This window comes from Brassica napus, chromosome A9, assembly GCF_020379485.1.
Source record: "Brassica napus cultivar Da-Ae chromosome A9, Da-Ae, whole genome shotgun sequence".
NCBI lineage: Eukaryota > Viridiplantae > Streptophyta > Magnoliopsida > Brassicales > Brassicaceae > Brassica > Brassica napus.
In genome coordinates this window covers 4,736,224-4,763,565 of record NC_063442.1, presented here as the reverse complement: position 1 = coordinate 4,763,565, position 27,342 = coordinate 4,736,224, and the positions used below count along the sequence as shown (strand labels likewise).

The following is a 27,342-nucleotide window of genomic DNA, read 5'->3' as shown; positions in this document are numbered from 1 at the left end:
GTCTTATTATTTATTTTGATATACCAGTTAAATTCCTTGTATTATTTATTGCCATTTTCCAAAGAGAAGAGGATAAATCAAATTAACAAGTCATTGTTAATGAACTACATATGACGCCACATTTAACATCTCCTTTGGTTTCTTCCGGAATAACTTGGTCCCAAATATATCCATACAAACACAAAAGCTTACGTACTAAATGTCCAAAAATAATGTAATCTCGATATCAAATACAAAAAACCCATTATTATAAGTACACTTGTCTAAATAATTGTATACATTATGGAGAAAGATTTGTCTTTTTACTTTTATATTTTACTAAATAAATAATAAATTAAATAAAGTCACTTTCTTTAGGGTAACCCCACCAAATTTAACTCATGCATATTGAAAAGAAAGATTCTTGAATATAATACTACTACTATACTCTCTCTGAACAAATACTCTGTTTCTCTCTCTCTCTTTCACGCGTTAAAGATTCTTGCTTTTTAATCTTCTTTCTTACACGATCACTAATATGTGTCGGTGACTGAAAGTGTCTCACTCTCTTTTTCCTCTGAATCATCGATATGCTCTCTTCTTTTAACCTTTGAAACGTTCTAAGTTTAAAGGTAACTACTCTGTTCTTGTTCGACATACTGATAAGCTCTGTTTTCTTTTTTACCATTTTTTGTACTATTGGGTTTTGATCTCTGAAGCGTCTTGTCTGTGTTACTATTTTATTGCAGATCTTGTCTGAAACCGAGAACTGACAAAATGGGTTTCTTTAAATTCATCTTCTTGTTATCTCTCCTATGGAGTTTCTACAGTTTAGGCTCGTCTCAGCTCCAAGCTTCACAAGCACAAGTCCTTCTCCAGCTGAAAAAGCACTTGGAATATCCAAAACAGCTCGAGTCTTGGTTCGATCACAAGACCAGTTTCTGTTACTTACAACCATCGCCGTCCATGAACATCACTTGTTTCTCTAACTCAGTCACAGAGCTGAACATCTTCGGCGACAAGTCATCAGAAAAAGCCAGAAGCTTTCAGGGTTTTGCAGTCCCCAACGTGACCTTGTCTGAAAGATTCTCTATCGACTCCTTTGTCACTACACTGTCAAGGCTAAAGTCACTTAGGGTTCTTACTCTGTCTTCTCTAGGGATTTGGGGTCACCTCCCTGAGAAACTTCATAGGTTAACTTCACTTGAGTATTTGGATTTGAGCGATAACTTTCTGTTTGGATCAGTACCACCAAAGTTGTCTGCTATGGTGAAGCTTGAGACTTTGAGGTTTGATCATAACTTCTTCAATGGCACGTTACCTAGCTGGTTTGATTCATTTGCAAACCTCAAAGTTCTTAGCTTTGAGAGCAATAAGCTATTTGGAGAGCTGCATTCTTCATTACTATCCTTGTCTACACTCGAGTATATCAATTTGAGGGCTAACTCTCTGAGTGGTTCACTTCCTGGTGATCTGAAATGTGGAAGCAAACTCTGGTTTGTTGACATTTCAGACAACAAGTTAACCGGAAACGTCCCTCGTTGCTTGAGCAGCAAGCAAGTGAGAGTCAATGGAAACTGTTTGTCTCTAGGGAAACAGCAGCATCCAGTATCTTTTTGTGTTAAAGAAGTTCGCGCTGAGGAACATGCTGAAGCTGAGGCTGAGGCTGAAGCTGCAAATAGACCAGGAGAAAGAGGATGGAAGAAAGGAGCTTTGGTCGGTCTGATCATCGGTGTATCAATGGCTGCATTGGTTCTACTCTGCGGTGTGTTTATCTTACTTAGAAAGAAAGGAGTCACAAAGAGGCAAATGAGCCATAAGACAGTTCAAGATAGTCGTCCATCAATAGGATTCTCCTCTGAGATACTCTCAAATGCAAGTAAGGTTTTCGACAAAAACATCGATATATATTGTGATAAAGAGACTTACAACTCTTTTGTTTTGTGTGTTGTGATTGTGTGCTAGGGTACATTTCTGAAACATCAAAGTTTGGTACAGAGGATTTACCGGTGTGTAGACAGTTTACCTTAGAAGAGATAGTTCAGGCTACAAAGAATTTCGACAAAACTGCCATTCTTGGTGAAAGTTCCTTGTATGGCACTGTAAGTTTCATGACTTCTTTAGTGTTTTCACCATCATCAATCTTGATTCTTAGACTTTGCTTGTAATCTTTCAGCTTTACAAAGGAACTCTTGAGAATGGAACTAAAGTGGCTATAAGATGTTTGCCTTCATCAAAGAAATACTCAATAAGGAATCTAAAACTGAGGCTTGACTTGCTTGCCAAGCTTAGACACCCAAACCTAGTTTGCTTGCTGGGTCATTGCATAGACTGTGGAGGAAAAGATGGTTACAGTGTTGAGAAAGTCTTCTTGATTTATGAGTACATTCCAAATGGGAACTTTCAATCTTGTCTCTCAGGTTTGAAGATCAAAACTTTGTTGCGTTTTAGCCAAAAAAAATTGGAGATTTCTGACAAATTTTTTGTTGGTTTTGGGCAGATGATAGTTGGGGTAAGGCTATGAACTGGTCAGAGAGACTGACTGTTCTTACGGGTGTTGCAAAGGCTGTTCATTATCTTCACACTGGAGTGATTCCTGGATTCTTTAGTAATAGACTCAAGGCTAACAATGTCTTGCTTAACCAGCACCGGTTTGCTAAGCTGAGTGATTATGGTTTGTCCATTGTTTCTGAAGCAACCAGACACAACACAGTTAAGCTCGTTACTCTAGTCTTTTGTTTCTGTTCTGAATCGGTTTTATCCGGACTAAACCACTTGGTGCTATGCCTTCCCTTCTTGATTTTGATGTTTTTGTTAACCGGTTTTCTAACCAAGACTAGTAGCTGCAATAAGTGAGCTTAGTGGTTCTGTTTCTGTTCTGAACTGGTTTTATCCGGACTAAACAACTTGTTGCTATGCTTCCCTTCTTGTTTTTGTTACCGGTTTTGTAAACTGTAACCAAGAATTGTTTAGCTGCAATGTGTGACCTTAGTGGTTCTGATCTTAACATGTCAAAACCTAATACTTGTAACTCACGTTACAACTTTTCTTGATCAGGAAATAGCAAAATCATGGCAAATGTCAAGGTTAGAAGATGATGTCTACAGTTTCGGATTGATTCTTCTACAAGCAATCGTTGGACCATCTGTTTCAGCAAGAGAAGAAGCATTTCTCCGAGATGAATTGGTACGAGGTTCTTTCAGAAGATCAAATACTTTAATCATTGTACTTGTGTAAGAAAAAAAGTTGTGATCTTGGTCTCTGCTTTGTGTTTCAGGCATCGCTGGAGAGTGAGGAAGGAAGGAGGAGAATGGTGAATCCGACGGTACAAGCTACTTGTCGGAACGGATCTTTGATACGAGTGATAGCTCTTATGAACAAATGTGTTTCTCCTGAATCGTTAAGCCGACCATCGTTTGAAGATATCTTGTGGAATTTGCAGTATGCTTCTCAATTGCAAGCTGAAGATGGTGATCAGTATTAGTGTACATAGCTTGTACTGAAAAACTGAAAAACGTTTACATGTTTCATAGATTTGTGTATTGTGTGTATGAAAGTCTTCTATTATTTATCAAACGATTAAAAAAAGGAAATAAATAACATTAATATCATGGAAAAAGATAAAAAAAAGTTTTGATACTGGAGGTAAGAGAGTTTTCATGCATCCGAGAGTTTTAATCCACCTCCTCCTTTAGGATACTAGGTAAGAGAGTTTTCATCAATAAACACAAATTTCACAACTATAAGAGGAATGTAAGGAACATGTGCAACAACATATGGATGCTCAGGATCGCTAGCGTTGGTTGGTACTCGAGGAAGATAGATGCTATTAACCACTTGGTTCAAATAACCATGATCCACTGTATTTTAAAAGAAAATTAAACATGTTTCGGTGACAAAAAAAATAGCAATAGTTTAAATACCTTATCCAGGAAGAACTTTCTCCAGGAAGAAGGGGAATACTTCCATCATTAAGATGAAGATGGTGATCAGTATTAGTGTACATAGCTTGTTCACTTTGTTCTATGACAAACTGAAAAAACGTTTACATGCTTGATAGATTTGTGTATTGTGTGTATGAGAATTTCTTATTATTTATGAAACTATTAAAAAAGAAAAGAAATAACACTAATATTAATTTGAAAAAATAGAATATAATATTGAACTCTTGTTAAACCAAAAAAAGCTGGAAAAAAATTAAGCCATTTTTTCTGCAAAGAAAGTTCTGAATAATTTATATCAAATTCATGAAAATATAAAACGTTTCCATGCTTCATAGATTGTGTGTATGAAATCTTCAAATCTCCTATTTACTTATGGAACGATTCCAAAGGAAACAAATAAAATTATTATCAGTTTTCAAAAGAAAATTATAACATTTGATCTCTCTTAAAACCAAAAATGTGGAAAAAATTAAGCCAAACATGTTTCTTGAGAGAGTTGTGAAAATAGTTTAATTTTCTTTATATCATAAGGAATTATTTTTATAAAATAAAAAAAAAAATAAATTAAAAATCTCAATTGTGAATTCTATACCATAAGTAAGCCAAGAAATATGTTAAAAAACATGAATTAATTTATTTTCTTTCAAAGAGAAGAGGTTATTTTGCCAAAAATGTAAATACTAAGGGTATAGACCATCCACGAGATCAGGAGCTCCGACCCAAATTAAGAGACCCGAATTTGGGAAACCCGGCTCCGGTTAACTGTTATATCCCTTTGACTATAGCAAAGGCCAAAACCCTTTCGACAAAAACGAAGACTTTAAGCTAAACAGAACGCGAAACTAGATCGGAAGCTATGGCGGATTTGGAAGATGTTCAGACCGTGGATCTCATGTCTGAGCTCCTCCGCCGTCTCAAATGTTCACAAAAGCCCGACAAACGCCTCATCTTCATAGGTACGTCATCAATCAATTTATCTTTTTCTAGATCTGAGAGATTGTATCAGTGAGAGCTTGAACGAGTCGTGTAATTACACTTAAGTTTCTGGTTCTGTTTGTTTGCTGTTTTGACATGAGACTTTTAGATCTAAAGTTTCATCATTTGTGTCTGCTCATGGCAAAAGATGATTGTAATGTTAATAAGTTAGTCTCTTTCTTAGGGGAATCGATAAGCAGCTTAGTGCACCTGTGTGATTACTGAGGCTTTGTAGATCTTAAAGTTTCATTTTTTAGTTCTGTCACATAATTTAAAGACCATGGCAAAGATATTTAGTGAAACTGAGGTTATTATGTTCTGTTTTGAATGTTGTATTTCTTGGATAAAGACTGGAGTGTTGAGAATAGTTTGTTATGTGTTAATTGCAGGACCTCCAGGGTCAGGGAAAGGTACTCAATCTCCAATAGTGAAGGATGAGTTTTGCTTGTGTCATCTATCCACTGGAGATATGTTAAGAGCTGCTGTTGCTTCCAAGACCCCTCTTGGTCTCAAGGCCAAAGAAGCTATGGACAAGGTCAGTTCTTTTGAGAGACATCTTGTTTGCTCTTTGTTTCCATTGCTTTTGTTGATTGGATTATTGTTCTTTTTTGTGATTTTTTTTTGTACAGGGAGCGCTTGTTACTGATGAATTGGTGGTTGGTATAATTGATGAAGCCATGAACAAGCCAAGATGTCAGAAAGGTTTTATCCTTGATGGGTTTCCCAGGACTGTTGCTCAGGCAGAGAAGGTGATGTTCATTAGTTTTTCTTTTTCTTTTTCTTATGGTTGTTTATTGGAGCTTTGTTGTTTGGTTGCAGCTAGACGAGATGCTTAAGAAGCGAGGAACTGGAATCGACAAAGTTCTCAACTTTGCTATCGATGACTCAGTCCTGGAGGAAAGAATAACCGGGAGATGGATCCACCCATCTAGTGGCAGGAGTTACCACACCAAATTCGCGCCTCCCAAAACCCCTGGAGTTGATGATGTAAGACTCTTAACAAACTACATGTCGTCTGTTTATGCAAACCCCCTCCTTAAACATCTGCTAAACAACTGATTCTCTCTATTATTTTCCTTTGAAGATTACCGGAGAGCCTCTGATCCAACGTAAAGATGATAACGCTGAGGTTCTAAGGTCAAGACTTGCAGCTTTTCACAGTCAAACTGAACCGGTATTGACTACTATTCCACGTATCTCGCCTCTTTTTGTAGTTTATTGTTGGTTTTGAGCATTTTCATGTTCATCTTCTTTCATTGCTCACAGGTGATTGACTACTACGCAAAGAAGGCTGTTCTTACAAACATCAAAGCCGAGAAGGCTCCCCAAGAAGTTACATCAGAGGTTCAGAAAGCATTGTCCTGATGATGAAAGACTTGCTCAAGGCAGTCATCTCTGGTTAGAATCCATTATTTTTCCTTCCTCCAAGAGAGACACACATCTATATATCTACTCATCTGCGGAATGACAGTTCTTTTCTAGTCTTTTGTGCTTTGCCTTTTCGACTAATTTTGAGAATAATATTTACTTTTGATCGGAACGGTCTTTGAATATTCTAAATCTATCTGCTGTCTGACAGCATGATTTGTTTCTTCTGCATTGTAGCAATCTCTTAACCTTCCTCTCTCTATATCGAATCAAATAAACAACTTTGATAGGGAGCTATATAAACATACTTGACAGGTCATTACGTCTAAGTTCTCCTATTTGTAAACGTGTTAATAGTTTTTGAGCTCAGTCCTGGAAGAATCTGAGCTCCCTCGTGTCTCTGAAGCTTCTCGGCGAGTCTCAAGGCCATCCTGAGTCAGCTTCCTTGCTGCTCAAGGCACACCATCCAGAGTCATGTCTGTATAAAACATTCTTCACAAGGCCATACCAAAAATCAAGACACTAATGGGCTACCTTAAGATATTTATTAGTAGACCATTGGGCCTTTATATGGGCCTAAAAAATGAAAAGATTCGTGAGATAAGTTTATCCAGTTGGCACGTGTTATTCAGACACGGTTTACAAGGCGCGTTAGCTGGGTAAAATAGTCAAGGTAGTGGAGGAAATGTCGGTAGACGATCGCGTCTATTACACGCAAGTTATCAACACGTGGTATCTAACGAGTGGATCTAATCACGTTTACGCGCGTGAGATCTTTCACAAATAAATTAAAGAGATGGATCGTCGTAGTATATTTAACAGCCGTTGGATCTAATCTCGACGGTAAACATCGAACGAATATTTACAGCCGTTTAGATTTTTGCTAGGCTTGCAAATTGACGGCTTAGATTCGATTAAAGGCGGCGGGTTGATCATCCTCTTCGGATCTATAAGTAGACAAGCAAACTCGTTCGTCATTGGACGTAAGTTTCTCTCTCTCCTCTCCTTTTTTTTTAACTTTCTCTCTCTCACCTCTTTTCGTTATTTCGATTCTTTTCCATTGGAAACGATACCTGGGGAACTCTGGATCTAGGTTTTCAGATCGATTTTGGTATTTTTATTTTTCCTCTCAGTCTAGGGTTTCTCTAGGGTTTCAATTTTGGGGGTTTGTGCCCTAATTCGCCGTCGAGGAAGGTTCTCTCTTCGGTATCGTCCCCTCGTGGATTCTGATTTTGAATCGAGGGTGCAATTCGTCATCGGATTGATTCGGTATTGTGATTCTTATCCGGCCAATTGAAAGCGAGAACAAGGAGGTGTTTGATCGTGGAAGGGACTGACGCGTTGATATGTGCAGAGCCATTGGAAGCTAGTCGCATTGCATTGGAAGGAGCCCCAAGTCGTCGTCTTTTCTTCTGTGTGAAGGATGGGTAAAGCGAGGAAGCATTCTAGAGGGATGCAAGCTGTTGAGCGTGATGACTTTGGTTACCCGCGTGGGACGGATAGTGAGATGGAGGAGGAGGCGCCCGTGAGGAAAAGGAGTCGTTTTAGCTTGAATGGTGGAGATAGATTTGGTGTTCCTAAAGAGGTTTTGTCTTTGTCGAATATGCTAAGGTCTGAGAGAGAGCATTTAGTTCACAGGCTCAGGATGGAGCTTGAACAGGTCAGGGAGCTTCGTAGGAAGGTTGAATGTTTTAGTTCAGATAGGGTTATGTTGTCTCCGTATAGCGATCTTCATAGTTGCAGTGATGGGTCTCGGAGGATGCCTACACAGGGGAAAAAGCGTCGTCCTTTGCGGAATGATAAGCAGCGGAGTAAGAAAGGGCCATCTCGGCATGATGTCCCAACAGGCTCTACAGTTGCTGCATTGATGAAGGAGTGCCAGACGTTGGTCGATCGTCTATGGTCACATAAGTTGGGGTTTCCATTTCGCATTCCTGTTGATCCAGTTCTGCTGAATATTCCAGACTATTTTACTGTGATTAAGCACCCGATGGATCTTGGAACGATAAGAAGCAGACTGCGTAATGGGGAATACTCTAGTCCTTTGGACTTTGCAGCAGATGTGCGTCTTACGTTTTCAAATTCCATGGCTTACAACCCTCCTGGAAACCAGTACCATAAAATGGCTCGAGATCTCAGCGCATATTTTGAGTCGAGATGGAAAACTATAGAGAAGAAGATACCTGTGATGGAACCACCAGTCACGTACCTAACCAGTTCTGCTTCTCTGGAGTCTGAAGTCCCGTATAATGTACCACCACCAAGAAAGAATACAGCTTCAGTGAACGAGAGCAAGTTGAGGGTGGAACCTCCGAAGTTGGTCATGACAGATGATGAGAAGAAAAAACTAAGCCAAGATTTGGACGCGTTAGAAGAGTTCCCACAAAACATTGTTGATCTCCTGAAAGAGCAAATTGGCAATGATGACCTATCTGGGGAAGTTGAGATTGAGATTGATATAGAGACGCTTTCAGACGAAACCTTGTTCATGGTTCGGAAACTCCTGGATGATTATCTAAAGGACAGAAAGAAATCACAGGAGAAGAGTGAACATTGTGAGATGGAGGTAAAGAATCTCTGTTATCAGTTTTTAGTAATTGTTTGCGCAAGGAAATGTTGTCATTTGACTTTTGATTTAACTTGTCTTGTAACAGATAGCTCATGACTCTGGATTCAGTAATTCCACTCTGCAGCCTAGTAAAGGTAACTTTTTTGCTATTTGGTTTGGTGTCGATTGTCGAATATGATTTGTTTCAGTCGTCTGATGTATTCCTAATTACAGGTGATCTGCTAATTGACGAGGATGTTGACATAATTGGTGGAAATGACCCCCCTGTTTCTAGCCATCCCCCTCACAAGATAGAAAAAGATGATGCATGTAGAAACAATGAATGCAGCAGTTCGAGTAGCTCCAGTAGGGAATCAGGCTCTTCATCTAGTGGTTCGTGTTTATGCGAGCCTTCTTTTATTTCGTTAGACTAATTATTTTATCTCTCTTAAATTGTACATTAATTTTTTACAGTATGTAAGATTAGTCAAGATTGGAAATAAAGTAACTCTCTATTAGATCCATCGCTACCTGTCTTTTTGTTTTGTTTTGGTGATTATAGAACTGTGGTAATTTGTGTTGATGGGTCTCAGCGTAAAACTGAAAACTCTATGTTTTTTTCTATGCTTCACTAATTGTGGTTATACCCTTGCTGTAGAGGATATTGTAGTTTGTTTGTATGGTTTATTATCTGATGACAGGAGTTATTTCTTACTTGGGATTTGGCGAATTCTAGAATTGTTTTCGTTGTTTAATTGTCCCCTTAGAAAGAGCCTTTTATACTGATTCTTTCTGTGATTATCTTTCAGATTCTGATTCTTGTAGTTCCTCTAGGAGTGAAACAGATTTCACTAAAGCTTCAAATCCTACGAGCACAGAGGTATATGACAGTGGAATTAAGATTGAAATTCACAACGGTAGAATAAGTGTAATCTCCTCTTTAATTTAGGATAAACAGGAACCAGGAGTTGATATCAACGGTGAAAAGATTGTTGTAAATGGTTAGTCTCTTTTCAATTGATGTATGCAAGTTGGAGTGCTCGGATGAAAGTTATCTCGAAACTTATTCTCTGTTCTCTGTAGATTCTTTAAATGAGTCTTGTCAAGTTGAGCATGATGTTCGGGAAAAGTCAACCTCCATGGCTGCATTAAATGTCCTTACAGAGGGTAAGAAATGAAAGTTAACGATAATGATGGTAATAGCTGTTTGTTATCATATCATTAGTTTACCTGTCATGTTTTGGCTATCTTAGAGGAGACGGCTCCACTTGAGAGGCAAGATTCCCCAGGAAAGCGTCAGCGCGCGGCTTTGTTGAAAAATCGCTTTGCTGATACCATTATGAAAGCTCGAGAGAAGACACTAACTAAGGTTGAGTTTTAAGTGCTTTCTTTTGACAAATAGCTCGTGAATGTTGGGAAAGGTTTAATCCAATTTTGATCCATCAATTTTCAGGGTGAAAAAGGAGATCCTGAAAAACTAAGGATAGAAAGAGAGAAGTTTGAAAAACGGCTCAGGGAAGGTTGGATTTTAGTGCATCCAGTGTGCTTATGCATTTCACAACTCTTAACTGAATTTCTTATTGCAATTCTTGCTATTTTGGATTTCCTTATTATTAGAAAACCTACGGTTACAAGCCGAGGCCAAAGCTGTTGAAGAGGCTAGGAGGAAAGCCAAGGCAGAAGCTGCAGAGAAAGCAAGGAGGGAAAGAGAGCAAGAGAGAGAAGCTGCACGACAAGCCTTACAAAAGGTATAAAGGACTTCTCAAGTTTTTATTTTATTTTCTTAAGTCCTACTATGTTGTACAATCATGCTGATTGACTTTTTTGGACGGCTACAGCTGGAAAAGACGGTGGAGATAGACGAGGGTAGGCGGTTTATGGAAGACCTGGAGATGCTTAGAGCTACAGGTGCCGAGGGTGATCAACTACCAACTTTCATGGAAGAGATGAGCCCCAAATGTAGTCCGGATATGTTGGGTAGTTTTAAGATGGAAGGAAACAGTAACCCGTTAGAACAGCTAGGTTTGTACATGAAAATGGATGAGGATGAGGACGATGAAGAAGATGAGCCACACTTTAGGCAAGGAGAAGTAGATGAGCAGACCCTTGATAGAAAAGAAAGATTCACGCTTAGTCCTCACGGAGTAGAGAGAGAGGACCAACTTGATAACGGAAATAAAAAACCGGCAAGTCAAAAGGCACAAGATAATGGGAACCAAGAAGATGAAAAATTTATCAACCAAAAGGAAGGAGAGGAACAAATAGAGAATGGGCCAGTTAGTCTTCACGGAGAAGAGGGAGAAGATCGGGTCGGTAGTGGAAGTGAAGGGAGAGAAGAAGTGGTGAGCGAAAAGGCACAAGATAGTGTGAACCACGAAGATGAAGAACTCATCAATCAAAATGAAGGAGGGAGAGAACAGTTGGAGATTGTGCCAGAGCAAGAAATCGGAGTTGAGGACAAGGGAGATGAAGAAGCTGGAATTGTCGACATGGTAGGGGTGGAAACTGAAGTTGTTGAGATGGTAAAGGTTGATACTGAAGAAGTTGACACGAGAGAGCAAGAGACTGAAGTAGTTGGCAATGGAGAGAAAGAAACTGAAGTTGGAGGCATGGGAGAGCAAGACAATGGAATTGAGGACAAGGGAGATGAAGAAGCTGAAATGTACAACAAAGATGAAGAAGCTGGAATTGTCGACATGGAAGGGAAAGAAACTGAAGTTGTGGACATGGTAAAGGTAGAAACTGAAGTTGTTGACATGAGAGAGCAAGAGACTGAAGTTGTGGACATGGTAAAGGTAGAAAATGAAATTGGAGGCATGGGAGAGCAAGACAATGGAATTGAGTACAAGGGAGATGAAGAAGTTGAAGTTGTGGACAACAAAGATGAAGAAGCTGGAATTGTGGACATGGGAGAGGAAGAAACTGAAGGTGTCGACATGGTAAAGGAGGTAGAAACCGAAGGTGTCGACATGAGAGAGCAAGAAGAGACTGAAGCTGTTGACAATGTAGAGAAAGAAACCGAAGTTGTCGTCATGGGAAAGAAAGAAAATGAAATTGGCGGCATTAGAGAGGAAGAAACTGAAGTTGTCCACAAGAGAGAGGAGGAAACTGAAGTTGTGGAAAATGGAGAGGAAGAAACAGAAGTTGTCGACATGGGAGATGAGGAAACTGAAGTTGTCCAGACGAGAGAAGAAGAAGAAGTTGTGGGCAAGGGACAGGAAGTAAGTGAAAGTCTACACAAGAGAGATGAAGAAAGTGAAGTTGTGGAAGAACAAACTGAATGATATGTCTTTCTATTGGGTGGGTCTCCTTGACAAGAAGAAGAAAGGGAATGAAAAAAAAAGGGTGAGCAATGAGAGAGAGAGTCTTTCTATGCACAAAATGTGATGTGGCGTGAAATAACCAAGTAAAGGAGAGCCAGAGAGGATGAGCTTTGCTTATTTCTCAACCTGACCTGTTTGAGTGTTGACGAGATGCACTTTGAATTGATGAAGACCAAAAAAAAAAACATAACAATTTTGATTAATGAAAGATATTGTCGAAAAGTTGAGTTTTGGTATTAAAGCACCAAATTGGGACCAAATCTGTTTAATTACTCTACTTTAAATCTGTACAGGGAAATAGAGTAATTAACGATTCATTGTCCCAATACTTTTGGATTGATCCGTAAAACCCAAATTCCTTAAAGATTCTAAACGGATAGAGGGTAAATATGTAATTTTACTTCCGAGTTGATATGAAGCGAAGTGAGTGAGACGGTGAGGGAAGCAGAAGGGAACAAAATGGCTGTGGTTGGTCAATGGACTCTCTGCGTCGCTTCGCCGAGATTAACTCCGGCAATTTGCAGTTCAACCTCTTCTCCAACCACTGTTAACCTCCGCGCTGAGTTAGCAGCATTCCGTCCTCAGTTCCGTCTATTCTCTCGTACATCTCCGTCCCGTCGCCGTCTTCGCGCTTCCACCTCCTCGGCCGAGTCAGGAATCTTCCTCCCTCACCTCGTCGCTTCTATGGTTTGCACTTCCCCTCCCATTCTCAGTTGCAAAATCTATTGAACTTTTGATTCGATCCTTGTGTGTTTTTCTCTTAGGAGCAAGTTGAGGAGACTTACATCATGGTGAAACCAGATGGCATACAACGAGGCCTTGTAAGCTCTTCTACATTAGCTTTGAATGTGATTTATATTAAGCTTAGCTATATTGGCTTAAACTCTTTGATTGTTGTATCCTGTAGGTTGGAGAAATCATATCTCGTTTTGAGAAGAAGGGGTTTAAACTCATTGGACTCAAGATGTTCCAGTGCCCTAGAGAGTTAGCTGAGGTAGTTATCCACCACATTACATCACTAAATCATTGGTAAATATTTAGACGTTGAAGCCTAATCACACTTAACTTATTTGCCAGGAACATTATAAGGATCTTAGCTCTAAGTCATTCTTTTCTAGCCTCATTGAGTACATCACTTCAGGCCCTGTTGTGTGTATGGTACGACTTATATTATGCCATTATACTATTTATGCAGATTTTCCTGGATTGAAGTTAATTGCTTGTGATGTTTTGATTATTGTAAAAAAGGCTTGGGAAGGTGTGGGTGTAGTTGCTTCAGCTAGGAAGATGATTGGGAAAACAGATCCTCTTCAAGCTGAACCTGGCACTATTAGAGGAGATCTTGCTGTACAAACAGGAAGGTTTGGACTCTTTTTTTCTGCTTTAAAATAATTGTTGGAAGCAAGCGTGTAAGAAGATAGTTTTAATGGTTTGATGATGTTTACGTGATGCGATGCAGGAACATTGTGCATGGTAGTGACAGTCCTGAAAACGGAAAGCGTGAGATTGGTGAGATTTTTTTTTTAATTCATTCTCCCATGTTAATTACTGAGACAGTGATTATATAGAAAATGCAAATCAAGATGGTTCTAATTCATATTCTTTTATCAGACTTGAGCACATAACTAGATTAAAGATCATACTTGGCTACACCAATTGTTTGTTTGGTTCAGTTTCATATCATGCCCTTGGACTTTAATCATGAAAACTATTTATGTTGCTTCATTGACTTAGTTTCCTGAGTTTGTTTGCTAACATTTTGGCTCTTGTTGTGACACAGCTCTGTGGTTCAAAGAAGGCGAGCTATGCGAGTGGGATTCCGTTCTAGCTAAATGGCTAAGGGAATGATCCTTGAAGAATACAGATTCAGTTGTAATGGTCTAAACTTTCTGTTATTTTACTGAGTGAGTATGAGAGCTTGGTTCTTTGTTCTTTATTTTGGCGGCAATGTAAGTTCCATCTATGTCGAATCACTTAAAAACTTCATGATCCTTGTCGTGTCTTTCTTTGAACACGTCTGGGAGCAATGCATTGATGCATGATTGCCGAGATTGTTGACATCACCGAACCAAACCGATTTTCCGGTCTATCTCTAAGACCGGTTAGTATTATTAAATCTGCCTTCATAATCTTCTGGCTAAACGACGACGGTCCTGTTCGTTTGGTGGTCGCTAGCGTCAGCGACCAGAGTCCGCGACCAGCAGCTGCGATTTGATGTCGCCACTAGTTGTTCGTTTCACTATCGCGCGACCAGCGACTACTCGCTGCGACAAGTCGCTGTGCTGTTCGTTTGATTGTCGCGCGACAGATCGCTGCGACTAATCGTTTTATGTTATTTTTGTTCGTTTTTTTCTCGCCAGCGACCAATTAATTTTTAAAAATTATTTAATATTTATTTCTAGATATTTAGTTGTTGTATTAACTAAACATAAATAAATTTTATGAACTAGAAGTCAAATGTTAAAAAACATCTTATATGTTATAATATCATAAATAAATATTATAAAACTGATAATTGACATTAGAATTTAAATGTTATATCCGATCCGGATCGAACAATTTCCTAAGTCACAAGGTTATAAGGCGACCGCGAGTTAATAACTAATTAATTTTTTTATGTAAGACTATATTAGCTATATAAAATATATTTTATGTTTTAAAAATATTTAGAAAAATACTTTACTTTAGTTTTATTTATTTTTATTTTTATTTCAAATTCAAAATATATCAAGACTTAAAAAATTTAAGTATTTAAATGTCTAAAGTAAATAATAAAATAAAAATTTATATCTAAAATAAACCAAAAATAAAACATTAATGTTAATAAACTGTCGGTAACATAATAAACTAATACTAAACCATATCAACTAGTTGCTCAAAAATCATATCAACTAATTTTTGGCTCTTTCGATTATCGTTCACTTTATTTTCTTCGGGTTTGTATATGAAAATATTCATAAAAAATTAACTCATCTAAAAATCATAAATAAGATGATATTTTTTTTAATCCAAACCGAATTACATATTGAGTCACTGGATTTACCGATTTGACCGCGGGTGGTTTCAAAACACTGCGTGGTAGTCACAAGGTTTGGTTTTAATTTGTTAATTTTGCTCAAACTAGTGATTGTCCTCGTAAACCTTAAAATATGAAGTTTTTATAAACTTATTGTGGGAGAACTACTACTGGTCTTAGTTTACAAAAAAAAAAAAAACTACTACTGGTCTGTGTTTAAGTTGAGACAATTGTGGGTGTGAGTCCTGCTTTTGCGTTTGCTATGGTATCTTATGATTTGATTTCAATTCTTTCACAATCATTAAGTTTTTACCCTTAACCTGATTAAAATAGATAAATTGATTCCAACAGATGACCTGATTGGTATGTCATGTATCACTTCCACTTTAAACTGAGAATCAACTACGGACTAAAGCACCATGATTTCAAAAAGTGCACTTGGTCTCTCACACCATTGTATTTGTTTAACAGCAAGGCTTACACTCATAATGAAGCATTTCTTTCAACAACACAAGAAATTCAACATCCATGTAAGGGCTCAATGGTTAGTCTTGACCAGTCCAATTTGTGAACTCAAACCAATATATTCCTCTTCTCTTAACCTGAGAACTCATATGCTCAAGTTCTCTAGTAGATGAACATCACTAATCATTAAAGACATCAATTAACTAGTCAACGTTTAATCAAACTTACACACTAGGTTTATCTTACAAATTACCAACTCAAGAAGACAAGCATAATCATATAGCTTGGACGTGTGTGAAACAAGCTCATATGTTTCATCTTCCCAAACTCATTACAAAACCAGAATCTCACTAACACACAAAAGTATCAGTAACTCAGCGTCAACAAATTCATTCTTTAAAATCCAAAACTTATAAAGCAATAAAATTTCAAATCAAATCCGAAATCGCGATTTACACATCTCTCAGAAAACAAAATCAATCAAAACCCACTAACGAAAACTAAATAGAAAACTACCCAGCTCAATTCAAAAATTGGACAGAGAAAAACGGCCATAGCATAACATTCAATAAAACTCGAACTGAAGCAAATGACTAGATGGAGCTTTTCTCGTCGCTGTAGAGCGCTATTCCAGTGAAGAGATGATGCTTAGAGATCAGATTAAACAGAGGGTTAGAGATGAGAAGAGGCTTGGAGAAGTCGAGAGAGAAAAGAGATGAGAAATAAAATTTCAGATTAATGGTATTCTTTTGTAAATTGGCTAAAATATAAGGGGTGTTTTTGTCATTTTAGTCTTTTAGGATTTTTGATCGCAGAATTTTGATCGCTAACGCTGAAAAATTCAGCGACCAAAATTTTATGTCGCCGAACGCTAGCGACTGGTCGCTGCGACAGGTCGCGGAGCTAGCGACTGCCAAACGAACATGTTTTAGACGCGGACGCTGGTCGCTGACGCTAGCGACTGCCAAACGAACAGGGCCGACATTTTAGCATATAGACGACATAATTTTAAAGTTTTAGAGGAGGAGACACTTGAATTATAACTCTTAAATTTGTACGCAGAATTCCATTGGGAAACTTGAAGACAAAAAAAACAAAATACCAGGAGGCATTTCAACTGTAAAATAAAAAAGCAATGAGAATCATTGGAGAAAACATGCAAAAGATCATATATATTTATATATTTTAAAGAAAAAATGTGAGTATGTTAATAGGTGTTGATGTAGTTGAGAACCACTTATAGTACTATCACTAATTACTATCAAATAGATAATTGAGAACCATTTACAGTATTATCACTAATTACTACCAAATAGATCACTAACTACTGCGTGCCGGAATATCACTAGTGAGTTAATAGATTCATCACACGTTTGGTTCAACGTTAGATAGACATCTATACTATTAAAGCAAGATCCTATTGTCATAATTACCTTAGTCTGCTCTTTCTTTCACTAACATTGCATGTTTCATTAAGGACAATTAAGTAATATTAATAACAAATCTATATTGGTCATTATTTTTGGATCCAGCCCACATCAAATCTCTCTTGGGCCATTTGGGCCTATTAAAAAATCAGATTCAATTCTCACATTTTTTTTCCTTTGGGGCCATTGAGTCCAAGTTCAAATAAATTTTTTTTCAACTATTCTTAATTATTATTTTTTCTTTTCTTAATATAATTTAAGCATTCATAAAAATAATTGAATTTTTTTATTGAAAAGTATAAATCTTTATTAAAAGTATATAATTTTTTAATTAAAATATTAACCCCATAATAAAATTAATTTATCAGAGTTATACCAATTTAATTCATTAAAAAATAAAGTTTAATTTTTTAAACACAAATAGTCATTTAAAATGAAATACGATAAATAAAGATAAAATTTTTAAGTCTTTTATAAAATAAAACACAAATATATCAAAATGTGACATTTACTAAATATTTGTCAATTGAAAAAAAAAACAAAAATAAACCCGCGCTTTGAAAGCGCGGGTCAAAATCTAGTACACCTTAAAGAAGAGGCAGCAGACCTCAGAAGAGTGGATTTTTACGCAATGCAGTGATGCATGATTGTTGTGATTGTTCACATTGCCGAACCAAATTGATACTCCGGTTTATCTCTAAGACCGGTTGGTATATAGAATCTCAATTTCCTCTCGTCTTCTACAACTTATGCCGAAAACGACGACGTTTTAGGATATAGACGACACAGACCATTGAACTTTGATCCTTTGAAAGCTTCATCTTCTCTCTTCCTCATTCGCTCGTCCTCTAATAAACTATGCTCAGAACGACGGCTTCCCCAATTTTCTCGTCGTTTACAGCTAAACCCAGAACCTCGAGGTTGATTTTCAAAGCTTTCAGCGTCCTTCTCGAGGACACTCCACCAAGTGCTCGACGAAATGCGTCAACCAATCTAACAACCCTACACCAAGGCCCTCCAACATCAGCCTACGTCCACCTCCCCTTCTGCCGCAAACGCTGCCATTACTGCGACTTCCCCATCATAGCTCTTGGCTCCTCCTCTGCTTCCACCACTCTCCACGAGGAAAAAAGACAAGAAGAAGAAGACGACGACCCACGTATCACAAACTACGTTAACTTGCTCGTTCGTGAAATAAACGCGACAAGAACAGGTTTTGACGCAAACCCGAATCTAAAGACTGTGTTTTTCGGCGGAGGCACGCCTTCTCTCGTCCCTCCGAAGCTTGTCTCTTTGGTCCTCGAAACGCTGAGTTCGAGTTTCGGGCTGTGTCCTGACGCTGAGATATCCATGGAGATGGATCCAGGAACGTTTGGTGGCGAGAAGCTAAAGGAGTTGATGGAGCTGGGAGTGAACAGAGTGTCTTTAGGTGTTCAAGCGTTTCAAGATGAGCTTTTGAGAGCTTGTGGTAGAGCTCATGGTGTCTCTGAAGTGTACGAGGCTATAGAGATTGTTAAGTCATGTGGAGTTGGGAATTGGAGTATGGATCTTATATCTTCTCTGCCTCACCAGACGTTGGAGATGTGGGAAGAGAGTTTGAGATTAGCTATTGAGTCTCAGCCAAGTCATGTCTCTGTGTATGATCTGCAAGTGGAACAAGGCACGAAGTTTGGAAACGTGTAAGTATGTCTATGTAATCAGACTTTGCTTTGGGATTTTGATTGTGTAATCTGAACAGTATGAACTTGTGTAGGTACACTCCAGGACAGTCTCCTCTCCCTTCAGAAACACAATCAGCAGAGTTTTATAAAACAGCATCATCGATGCTCCGTGGTGCAGGTTATGAGCACTACGAAGTCAGCAGTTACTCGAAAGACGGGTTCAAATGCAAACACAACTTGATATACTGGAAGAACAAGCCCTTCTATGCTTTCGGTTTGGGTTCAGCTAGTTACGTTGGAGGGCTGAGGTTTTCAAGGCCAAGGAGGCTTAAGGAATACACAAACTACGTCGCTGACTTGGAGAACGGCGCAGCGAACTGGTGTGGAGACGGTAGTGTTGATCTCAAGGATGTTGCCACAGACATTATAATGCTATCTTTCAGGACATCTAAAGGGCTTGAACTTAAGGAGTTTGGAGAGGCTTTTGGGAGAAAGGTAGTGAACTCGATCTGTAAAGTGTATGAGCCTTATGTGGAGAGTGGGCATATTGTTTGTTTGGATGGTATGAGAAGAGAAGTAGTGAGTGATGAATTCAAAAAGTTTTTAGTTGGGAATGATGAAGTGAAGATTGAAGATCATGTGAGGTACCTTAGGCTGAGAGATCCAGATGGTTTCCTACTCTCTAATGAGTTGATATCTCTAGCCTTTGGTGTCATATCTCCTTGAGTTGATAACATTGAAAGGTGGTTCTGTACATCCTTAGTAACACAGATTGTGTGTGAAACTGGATATTATCATTCATAGTTTGGAGACACTATAATTTACATAAATGTTTCCTTTATAAACTCCAAAAAACCAGAAGTAGAGTTTGATCCTAAGAAACTGAGAAGCCTTTGATGATAAAGAAAGAAACTATCCCTTACGCATGCTTCTGAAGATGTGGTGTCAATTTCAGTTGTCATTTTCATTACCATTGCCGCTGACTTGAGAAGCTTCTATGGTTTGGGAGCTGCTAGACGAGAATGCAGGCGGTATAGAGTGATCGAACCTACAAGCTAGGCCAAATTTGCAGTTAACGGCTATAGTGTGTGCACATGCTCTGACCCTGAGCATCAAAGACAAGTAAACAGAAGAAAAAAGGGGATCAATGTGTGAATCAGAGAGCTTGTCATGGATCACCAATTTTATAATAAAAGTTTCTGACAGCAAACAAAGAACAACATGGAAACTCACAGGTCTTAGGGGTATGAAGATTGCTTCTTAGGCAATCTATTTATAGTACTTGCATTTATATTTGAACTTAACGGTCCCCAGTTTTAACATAGTAACTGCACTCTGGTTGATCCGGACGTTCTGGGAATTTCTCAACAGGCATCTGCTGTTGGAATTGTGAGTATGAACTAGTTTCACTTTCAGCCAATTGATTGTTTGCCGAGAGTGTGGAAGGAGGAAACCTAGTCCTTTCAGGTGGATAGGCAGAAGGCCCCTGTACAAATAAGAACGAAAAAACTTAGCAAAAATACTATAGATTCAAAGGCAGAGCTCAATATAGACTACCTGATACCCACTCCACTGTGAAGTTCAAGGTGAAACTTCATGATTCCGTGAGTGTATGCCTGGAATAAAAAGAGCAGTACCACTGTACCAGTACCAGTACCAGTACCAGTCATATGTCTAGAAGGAAATCGAAGTGCATTAGATTCGTCCAACAAAACAAATTATTTTAAAGTTATTTGTCATTAAATCAATGTTGGTGCACAACTTTTGTTCATGGCATAATCAAATGGAGGATGCAATTAGTTTTTGGGCAATTGTCAATAATAGCACATTTGAAGTTTATGTCTCAAAAATAGCACTAGAAGGAGAAATTCACAAAAATGACATTCATTAAAGGGTAAAATATCCCTAATACCCTTGGTTTAAAATTAAATAAACAAACAAAAATAAATAAAAATAAATAAAATAAAAATAAAAAAATGAAAAAAAGAATTTTTTTTTTATAGTTTCAGATTATATGTTTTCAGATTCGAAATTTTTATAATTTTTTTTTCGAACTTTTTTTTTTATTTTTTTATTTTTCAAATTTTCTTTTTATAATTTAAAAATACTTTTTGAAACTGTCTTTAAAATTTTTATTTTTTATTTTAGTATTTATTTTTTATAAAATTTTAAACTCTAATTCCAAAATCCCACCCCTTAACTCTAAACCCTAAGGTTTGGATTAATTAACCCAAAGAGTATAAGTATATATTTTCCTCTTTAATGAAACCTATTTTTGTGACTGAGCCTTGAGTGCTACTTTGAGAACATAAACTTGGTTTGGTGCTATCCTACTCTTTTTATCTTAGTTTTTTTCTTCATTTCTTGTAAAAAGCCAAATTAGTTATTATTGTAACATATTTGTCTATAGTATGTGGAAAATATCCATGTGAATAAGCCAAATTAATTTCGCTATCCCATTTAAATTTAAACTTTTAATTTTGAATTTTGGGTTTTGCCTTTTTTTTAAAAAAATTAAAAACGAATTAATTTTAATATATAATAATATAATGAGGGTAAATACGTAAAACAAAACGTATTTTTGTCAATTCCTGTTTAGTTTCCATATATATCAATCTCTGAAAGTAAACCAAACAGAGTTAAAAACCGAAGGATCCAAAAGCTGAAAATTCAAAGATCGATCCAATGTCGAGAGAGAGGAGCAGACGTGAATTGCCTCCCGTCCAAGAGGTTCCTTTTCTTCCTTCCTTTCCAAATTGGATAATTTCATTGAGATAGATAGATAGATCCATTGAAAATTCGATCTTCTTTTCGAATTGTATGATAGCATATTGATAAATTGAAGAAAGTGGTAGAGGAAGGTAATGGCTATGGAGCTTTGCAGATGTACAAATCCATCAGTGCCAGGTTCCTTCATTACCCAACCTCTTTTAATCGGTTAAAGTTTGGATCTTTGATGTTGTTTCTTCCTTTGAATTTGAGATTTAAAGCTTTAGCCTTTTTGCTGCTAGCAGATATGTTACGGCTCAGAGATTCTCTGAAGCTCTTGACATCCTCTTCTCTGGGGCGTGCGTTGAGCTAGAGCACGGCCTGGTGAATTGTGGGGCCGACCTTGCTATTTTGTTTGTTGACACACTAGTTAAAGCCAAGTCACCTTGTAATGACGAGTCTCTTGGTTAGTCTATAGTCCATACACCTTTGTATACATAGCCCTAATCATTCTGGTAAACTGATATAATGTTTGTGTGTGTTCAGATCGTATCAGGTGTATGTTCAAGTTGTTTCCTCGGGTTCCTGTGCCACCTCATTTGGTTGATGTGAGCGATGATGAAGATGTGCATAATCTTCAGGAATCTCTTGGGGAAGCTAGATCACGGGTTGATAACTTGACTTCCTTCTTGAGAGCTGCTATAAGGTTAAAGCCATAGCCACGTGTTATCTTACATTTTTTGTTGTTTGGTGTGGTAGTTAAATTCAAAGTACTGTTTTTTTTTTTGTATTTTTGTTGTAGATGGTCTGCGGAGTTTGGAGGGCCAAGTACAGGGTATCCTGAGTTGCATGCTATGCTGGCTGATTATCTTTACACCGAGTGTCCTGAACTTGTAATCTTCTTTGTAGCCTTTTGCTTATAATCTCTTTATACATTCTTTTTTTTTTTATAAAATTTTTTACATGATTGTTTTAATATAAATCTTGCAGGACATGGTTCGAATATCACGGCATTTTGTTAGAGCCGAGGACCCTGAGAAGTTTGCAACTATGCTGATCAACTTCATGGGAAGGGTCAGTCTCTTCTTTTCACTTAGATTTGTCTGGATTTGAATCTAACCTTTTTGTGGTGTAACATGGTTTCACTTGCATACACTACTTTGCAGTGTTATCCTGGTGAAGATGACCTTGCCATTGCACGAGCAGTTCTCATGTAAGTTCTTTGCTTTATAACTGGATCAAAAGATAGCATAGAGTGAGGGGAAGTAAAGAGAATTGATTTTGTCCTTGTTTTTTTCCGGATTTTAGGTATTTATCTATGGGGAACATGAAAGATGCAAATATTCTGATGGATGAGATTAAGAAACAAGCAGAGACCCTTTCAGAATCAGACCTTATCCAATTTATCACATATCTTCTGGAAACGTTAGTTGTTTCCCTCTTAGTACATCTTCGTCTTCTTTTGTTGTTACCTAAACAAATTTGATGTACTGATACAGGTTGCAGAGGGATGCCTTGCCTCTTTTCAGTATGTTAAGAGCGAAATTTAAGTCTTGCATAGATAGAGAACCACTGCTTAACGAGGTATACAAGATTGGTCTCTGCATGTTTTGATCATTGTTTATTGGATATATGTTTCTCTTTCTATGCTGAGTAAAACGGTGAACATTTATGATCTTGTGAAGTTGCTGGACGAGATTGCAGAGAGATTTTACGGAGTGCAGCGTAAGAATCCTTTGCAAGGAATGTTTGGAGACATCTTCAAGGTAACTTGATCTGCACTTATCTCATTTCTTGAAGTTACAATGCTTGAACAATGGAAACATATGTATATAACTAAGTATATGATCTTCCACCTATCTCATATCTTGACGTTACAATGCTTGAATCACTGAAACTCTCTCCCTGTCCTGCGTATAGATGATGGGCTAAGGAAGAAGATATAAGAGGCAAGAATACAATGTTCCTTTCCCCATTTTGATTTTGTATTTGGCAATTTTCTAATAATGGATAGCTTTTGAGAATTCAATTTGTTTCTCTTATCCTCAAGTGGGTGAGAGTTTTGTTCTTGTAACATTATACATTTGTTTTTATCATTACTATATATATTCAGGATAAAAGAAACGAAGCTTTTTTTCATCTTTTTCATAACGTGAGAGTTGTGAACCCACAAAAACGTATCAAGAATCTTGGACAACAGTTGAAGAAGTGAAGCAAGTACAGAGTCTTGACATGGTTTTGGCTTTAAGCAAGTTAGACTGTGCTGCGTCAAGCAGTGAGTCAGCTTCAAGGGCTTTCTCAAAACAGAACTTAGCTTCTTCCCACCTACGTTCGGCAACAAACACGAGTCCAAGGTTGTTGTATGCAGGTGCATAACCTGGTTTCAGATCCAGCGCCTTTGAGAACATTGCTTTGGAGAGTTCGTACTGCTTCTTCTGTCTGTAGAGGTTCCCTAAGTTAGAGAATGTGGCGTGAGCTTGATCCTCTCTTGACACGGCCAAGGCTCGCTTGTACACTTCCTCTGCTTCTGACTGTTCGTCTGATAACTGCAGCGAGATACCTAAAAGCCAGAGCATGTGAATGCAACAATCTTAGAGCAATTAGATTAATCTGCAAAAGCATTGATTTAAAAGAGGGAGTTACCTAGATTTGACCACGCATAGCTACATTCCCTAGACCGACTAACTGCTGCCTTGAGGTATTTTTGGGAGAGTTTATATTGTTGAGAACAGAGACAATGAAGACCAAGCTGATGCCACCGGACAGCATCTTCAGGATCCTCACTTACTGCCTACGGTGAACAGAAAGAGCATAAAGAAATCAAAAGTTTGTCTCAATGTGTATGCTAGTGTCTTATGCAAGGAAACAATCTTATATCTTTTTAACTCTATGAGCAGCTAAACACAGAAACAGTGAATACCTGCTTTAAGCTAAACATAGCTCGTTCTTCCATCTCTGTCAATTCATTCCGGTCAGCAACAAAAGCAGCTGCAATCTCATGGTGTGCCTTATGAGCCATGGCTAGCCCTGCCCAGGCAATGGGAGGGTCAATAGGAACAGATTCTCCCTCTCTTATCACTGAAGCCATCTCATTGCCAGCCCAGGAAAGCTGTTCGCTTGCATCCTGAGACCTTTCAGCATCTTTGATTCGTTGGACAGCAACAGCAAATCTTGTAGCCATACAGTTGGGATCAAGTTTAGCTGCCTGAAGATAAAAAACAGTTTTAAGTCAGTTACCAAGACTGTAGTTTAAGGTTAGATAGTGAGTTAAGAGCACACCTTCTCCAAACATTTGCTGGAACTTCTGTGATCTCCCATCATATAGTAAGAATTAGCAAGGTTGACCCATGCATGTGCAGACTTTGGATCTGCTCTTACTGCAGCCAAGAGACATTCCTTTGCGACATTCAAATGTGCCTTCTGGTCTTCACAAGCATCAGGACCACCATTAGCTCCGGCACCTTACAACAATCAAAAACACTTTTACATATATAACTTCATGTGAACTTTGCTTAGCGGTATAAGAAACAAACCAGCGACTGTTGAACTGAGTTTGCAGAGAAGCTCAGCAGCGTAATTAATCAAAGCAGCAGGATGATTATGGTCTTTGAGTACCAAGTCTTGGAAACATTTTGCTGAAAGCTCCAAATCTCCGCTGCAAAACTTGTAAATTAGAGAGAGAGGCATCACAATAATAGTTAGAGATATGAAGAATGAAGATAGAAAGCTCCTTACCTTTGAAGATAAGCAACTCCAAGGTTTGTAAGGCAATCATAGTTGTCAGGAACAAGAGCCAGCAAAGATGACAAAACCGATATGGCACTCTATAAATCATACACAAACAGAACCTCATCAGGAAAGGAATCACATTGGTAATCTTGAAACACTAAACATGGTAAAAAATTTCTTTACCATCAAACACCCAGCTTTGAGAAGCATTAAGCCAAGGGTATTCCACACGACCGCCTGTCTAACATCTAACTTCATAGAATCCTTTAGTTTTGAAAGAATTTCTTCAAGCTCTACTCCCTCAATCTCTTTAACAGAGTCACTATCCGCAAAACCATCCAAAAGAAGACACTACAATGTGGTGTGAAGTGTTAGAACATTAGTGTGGCTTCTCAATCAATTAAAGAGTTCGTGAATACACAACAAAGACAATCACCTGTCCATGGTGCATTTGAACTAACAAGAGAAGTTCTGGCCGAGCAATTTCTGGCTCACAACCCAATAAGATCTCTTCAGCCTTCTCATATTCTGGTATTGCCTAAATACTTTCTCCATTAAACTCAATAAAACGATAATTATTCTAAGAGATATCAGTGTAAGCCTCAGCTGAAGACTACCTTTTGAGATTGGCCCAATCGTTGGAACATAAGACCGAGAATAAAATGGGCATGAGCGTTTCTCGGCATCTTCCTTGCAACATGAATCAAACCCTATAAGCAAATAAGTGTTATCATTAAGACCACTACCATCATCCTTTCAAGAACTACCATAAACTCACCATTTTGAGGTTACTAATCTTTTCTTCCCGGGATGCAGGGACACCTTGACTAGCCTGATCACCATCCGCATCAACTCCACAATCAGAGGAACCCTCTATCTTACTCCTCGAGCGACATTTCCCAACCTTACTAATCTTTTTCGCTTCTAGTTCCCCTGGCTCCACCTCCTTGCACGTCAACAAGCCTCCATCTTGATTACTTTCCTCGTTACTCAACCTTAAAAACAACAATCATTTATTCACCCCTTTGGCATTAAAATCAAACCCACGACCCAAAACTACATATGATCAAATACACAGGCCAAAAGAGTCCTAGATTCAAATATATAGCTCAACTTGAAATGACTGTATAGGAAGTTAAGAACCGTAAAGAACTAGACTTTCTTGCCCCCAAAGCAGTAAGAATCAAACCCTAATCGTCAAAAGTTTCCCTTTCCTAGAGACAGAGTCGTACCGGAAGCTACTCGAAACCTCTGTTTTCTCAAGTATACGGTGTTTTCGTAGAAACCCAACAGAAAGGAAGAGGCTTTGCCTTTGAAATAGTATGTAGGAGGAGCCAGAAAGGGAGTACCTAGTGATGGTGGAAGGAGTAGGGATTTGAATCGATGATGAGTCGAGATCGTCACTCTCAGGAGGGTTGAAATTGAGGTCAGCTAAAACTACGAGCTTTTGAGGTCGAGCTGGCTTGTTGTCTACGGCGACGGCGGAAGAAGATGAAGGAGAGTCGACGGTCGTGGGCTCGTGTTTGACGGCGATCGTCTCCGGGCGGTCCATCGAATGTTGTGAGTTTCTCCGGGAAGTCAAGTGAGTAAGAAAGGAAAAAAATAAAATAAAAGGGTGTTTGGTAACAGTGATTAGTCTATCCTTCAAATGCGATACTCTAACCTTCTTACTGAGGCGGAGGGAAAAGTTTATTGGATGGTACACGTCATCAATTAAAGTTGGGTTGGGCTTTTTTGTTTAATTAAATCGGATGTAGCAAAAACGGGCTGCGCCAGCAAGTAAGGCCTGTTTAGTTTGACATTGATCAATCAAAAGGAAGTGAAATAAAAGGTTACATGGAAATGACAAGATCATGTCACTATTCCATGCATTTTCAAAAGCAGTGGCAAGCTAGAAATAATTGTTATTGGGGTCTCAAAATATATTTTTTAAATATTGAGAGATGTCAATTCAAGTTCAACATCGGAAGTTTAGACAAATAATGTTTAATATAATAAAAAAATCAATTTTGATTAATACGAGATTTTTCGGAAAAGAGTGAAAAAGTAAAACCATGTAGATTTTATTTTTAAATTGAAATGGATAATATCGTACTAATCAAACGTTAGACATGAGCTCGAGAAAACTTAACAAATATCACATGATGTTATAAAACTTAGACATATAAGAATTTGAACATAAACTAGTGGGTAATGTA

General features: G+C 38.1%; 7 protein-coding genes across 8 annotated transcripts; 6 read left to right on the top strand and 1 right to left on the bottom strand.

The window, feature by feature from the left end:
- Positions 1-379: 379 nt before the first annotated feature.
- LOC106366195 (probable inactive leucine-rich repeat receptor-like protein kinase At3g03770) lies at positions 380-3,590 on the top strand. The gene is made up of 7 exons (XM_013805767.3): positions 380-611; positions 729-1,858; positions 1,945-2,081; positions 2,156-2,399; positions 2,480-2,691; positions 3,037-3,165; positions 3,257-3,590. The coding sequence occupies exons 2-7, from the start codon at positions 757-759 to the stop codon at positions 3,461-3,463; spliced, it is 2,031 nt and encodes a 676-aa protein (XP_013661221.2). The 5' UTR covers positions 380-611; positions 729-756; the 3' UTR covers positions 3,464-3,590.
- Positions 3,591-4,622: 1,032 nt separating this feature from the next.
- Positions 4,623-6,490, top strand: LOC106366194 (adenylate kinase 4). The gene is made up of 6 exons (XM_013805766.3): positions 4,623-4,879; positions 5,288-5,433; positions 5,528-5,647; positions 5,718-5,885; positions 5,983-6,072; positions 6,165-6,490. The coding sequence occupies exons 1-6, from the start codon at positions 4,780-4,782 to the stop codon at positions 6,261-6,263; spliced, it is 723 nt and encodes a 240-aa protein (XP_013661220.1). The 5' UTR covers positions 4,623-4,779; the 3' UTR covers positions 6,264-6,490.
- Positions 6,491-7,247: 757 nt separating this feature from the next.
- LOC106366191 (transcription factor GTE10) lies at positions 7,248-12,359 on the top strand. Of its 2 annotated transcripts, none has more exons than XM_022692357.2 (10): positions 7,248-8,832; positions 8,921-8,969; positions 9,049-9,207; positions 9,624-9,694; positions 9,773-9,815; positions 9,898-9,981; positions 10,068-10,183; positions 10,268-10,334; positions 10,432-10,562; positions 10,653-12,359. In XM_022692357.2, the coding sequence occupies exons 1-10, from the start codon at positions 7,690-7,692 to the stop codon at positions 12,096-12,098; spliced, it is 3,309 nt and encodes a 1,102-aa protein (XP_022548078.2). In that variant the 5' UTR covers positions 7,248-7,689; the 3' UTR covers positions 12,099-12,359. The 2 variants fall into 2 exon arrangements, with proteins under 2 accessions (XP_022548078.2, XP_013661215.2); XM_013805761.3 differs by having other exon boundaries at positions 9,764-9,815.
- A 140-nt stretch (positions 12,360-12,499) lies between these two features.
- Positions 12,500-14,186, top strand: LOC106366193 (nucleoside diphosphate kinase II, chloroplastic). Its single transcript, XM_013805765.3, has 7 exons — positions 12,500-12,824; positions 12,902-12,958; positions 13,045-13,131; positions 13,215-13,295; positions 13,386-13,498; positions 13,597-13,646; positions 13,918-14,186. The coding sequence occupies exons 1-7, from the start codon at positions 12,597-12,599 to the stop codon at positions 13,983-13,985; spliced, it is 684 nt and encodes a 227-aa protein (XP_013661219.1). The 5' UTR covers positions 12,500-12,596; the 3' UTR covers positions 13,986-14,186.
- A 3,588-nt stretch (positions 14,187-17,774) lies between these two features.
- On the top strand, positions 17,775-19,628 carry LOC106366190 (heme chaperone HemW-like). Its single transcript, XM_013805760.3, has 2 exons — positions 17,775-18,724; positions 18,799-19,628. The coding sequence occupies exons 1-2, from the start codon at positions 17,904-17,906 to the stop codon at positions 19,430-19,432; spliced, it is 1,455 nt and encodes a 484-aa protein (XP_013661214.2). The 5' UTR covers positions 17,775-17,903; the 3' UTR covers positions 19,433-19,628.
- A 1,637-nt stretch (positions 19,629-21,265) lies between these two features.
- LOC106366188 (protein GET4-like) lies at positions 21,266-23,554 on the top strand. The gene is made up of 11 exons (XM_013805759.3): positions 21,266-21,436; positions 21,534-21,613; positions 21,721-21,881; positions 21,962-22,121; positions 22,218-22,308; positions 22,406-22,489; positions 22,582-22,628; positions 22,724-22,840; positions 22,915-22,999; positions 23,101-23,181; positions 23,336-23,554. Exons 1-11 carry the CDS (start codon positions 21,392-21,394, stop codon positions 23,345-23,347), a joined length of 963 nt encoding a protein of 320 aa, XP_013661213.2. The 5' UTR covers positions 21,266-21,391; the 3' UTR covers positions 23,348-23,554.
- Positions 23,531-26,750, bottom strand: LOC106366187 (UDP-N-acetylglucosamine--peptide N-acetylglucosaminyltransferase 110 kDa subunit-like). The gene is made up of 11 exons (XM_013805758.3): positions 26,494-26,750; positions 25,923-26,139; positions 25,762-25,854; positions 25,581-25,682; positions 25,328-25,495; positions 25,151-25,239; positions 24,949-25,070; positions 24,695-24,876; positions 24,336-24,620; positions 24,059-24,206; positions 23,531-23,975 (listed from the first exon to the last, which is right to left on the bottom strand). Exons 1-11 carry the CDS (start codon positions 26,694-26,696, stop codon positions 23,596-23,598), a joined length of 1,989 nt encoding a protein of 662 aa, XP_013661212.2. The 5' UTR covers positions 26,697-26,750; the 3' UTR covers positions 23,531-23,595.
- Positions 26,751-27,342: the final 592 nt, after the last annotated feature.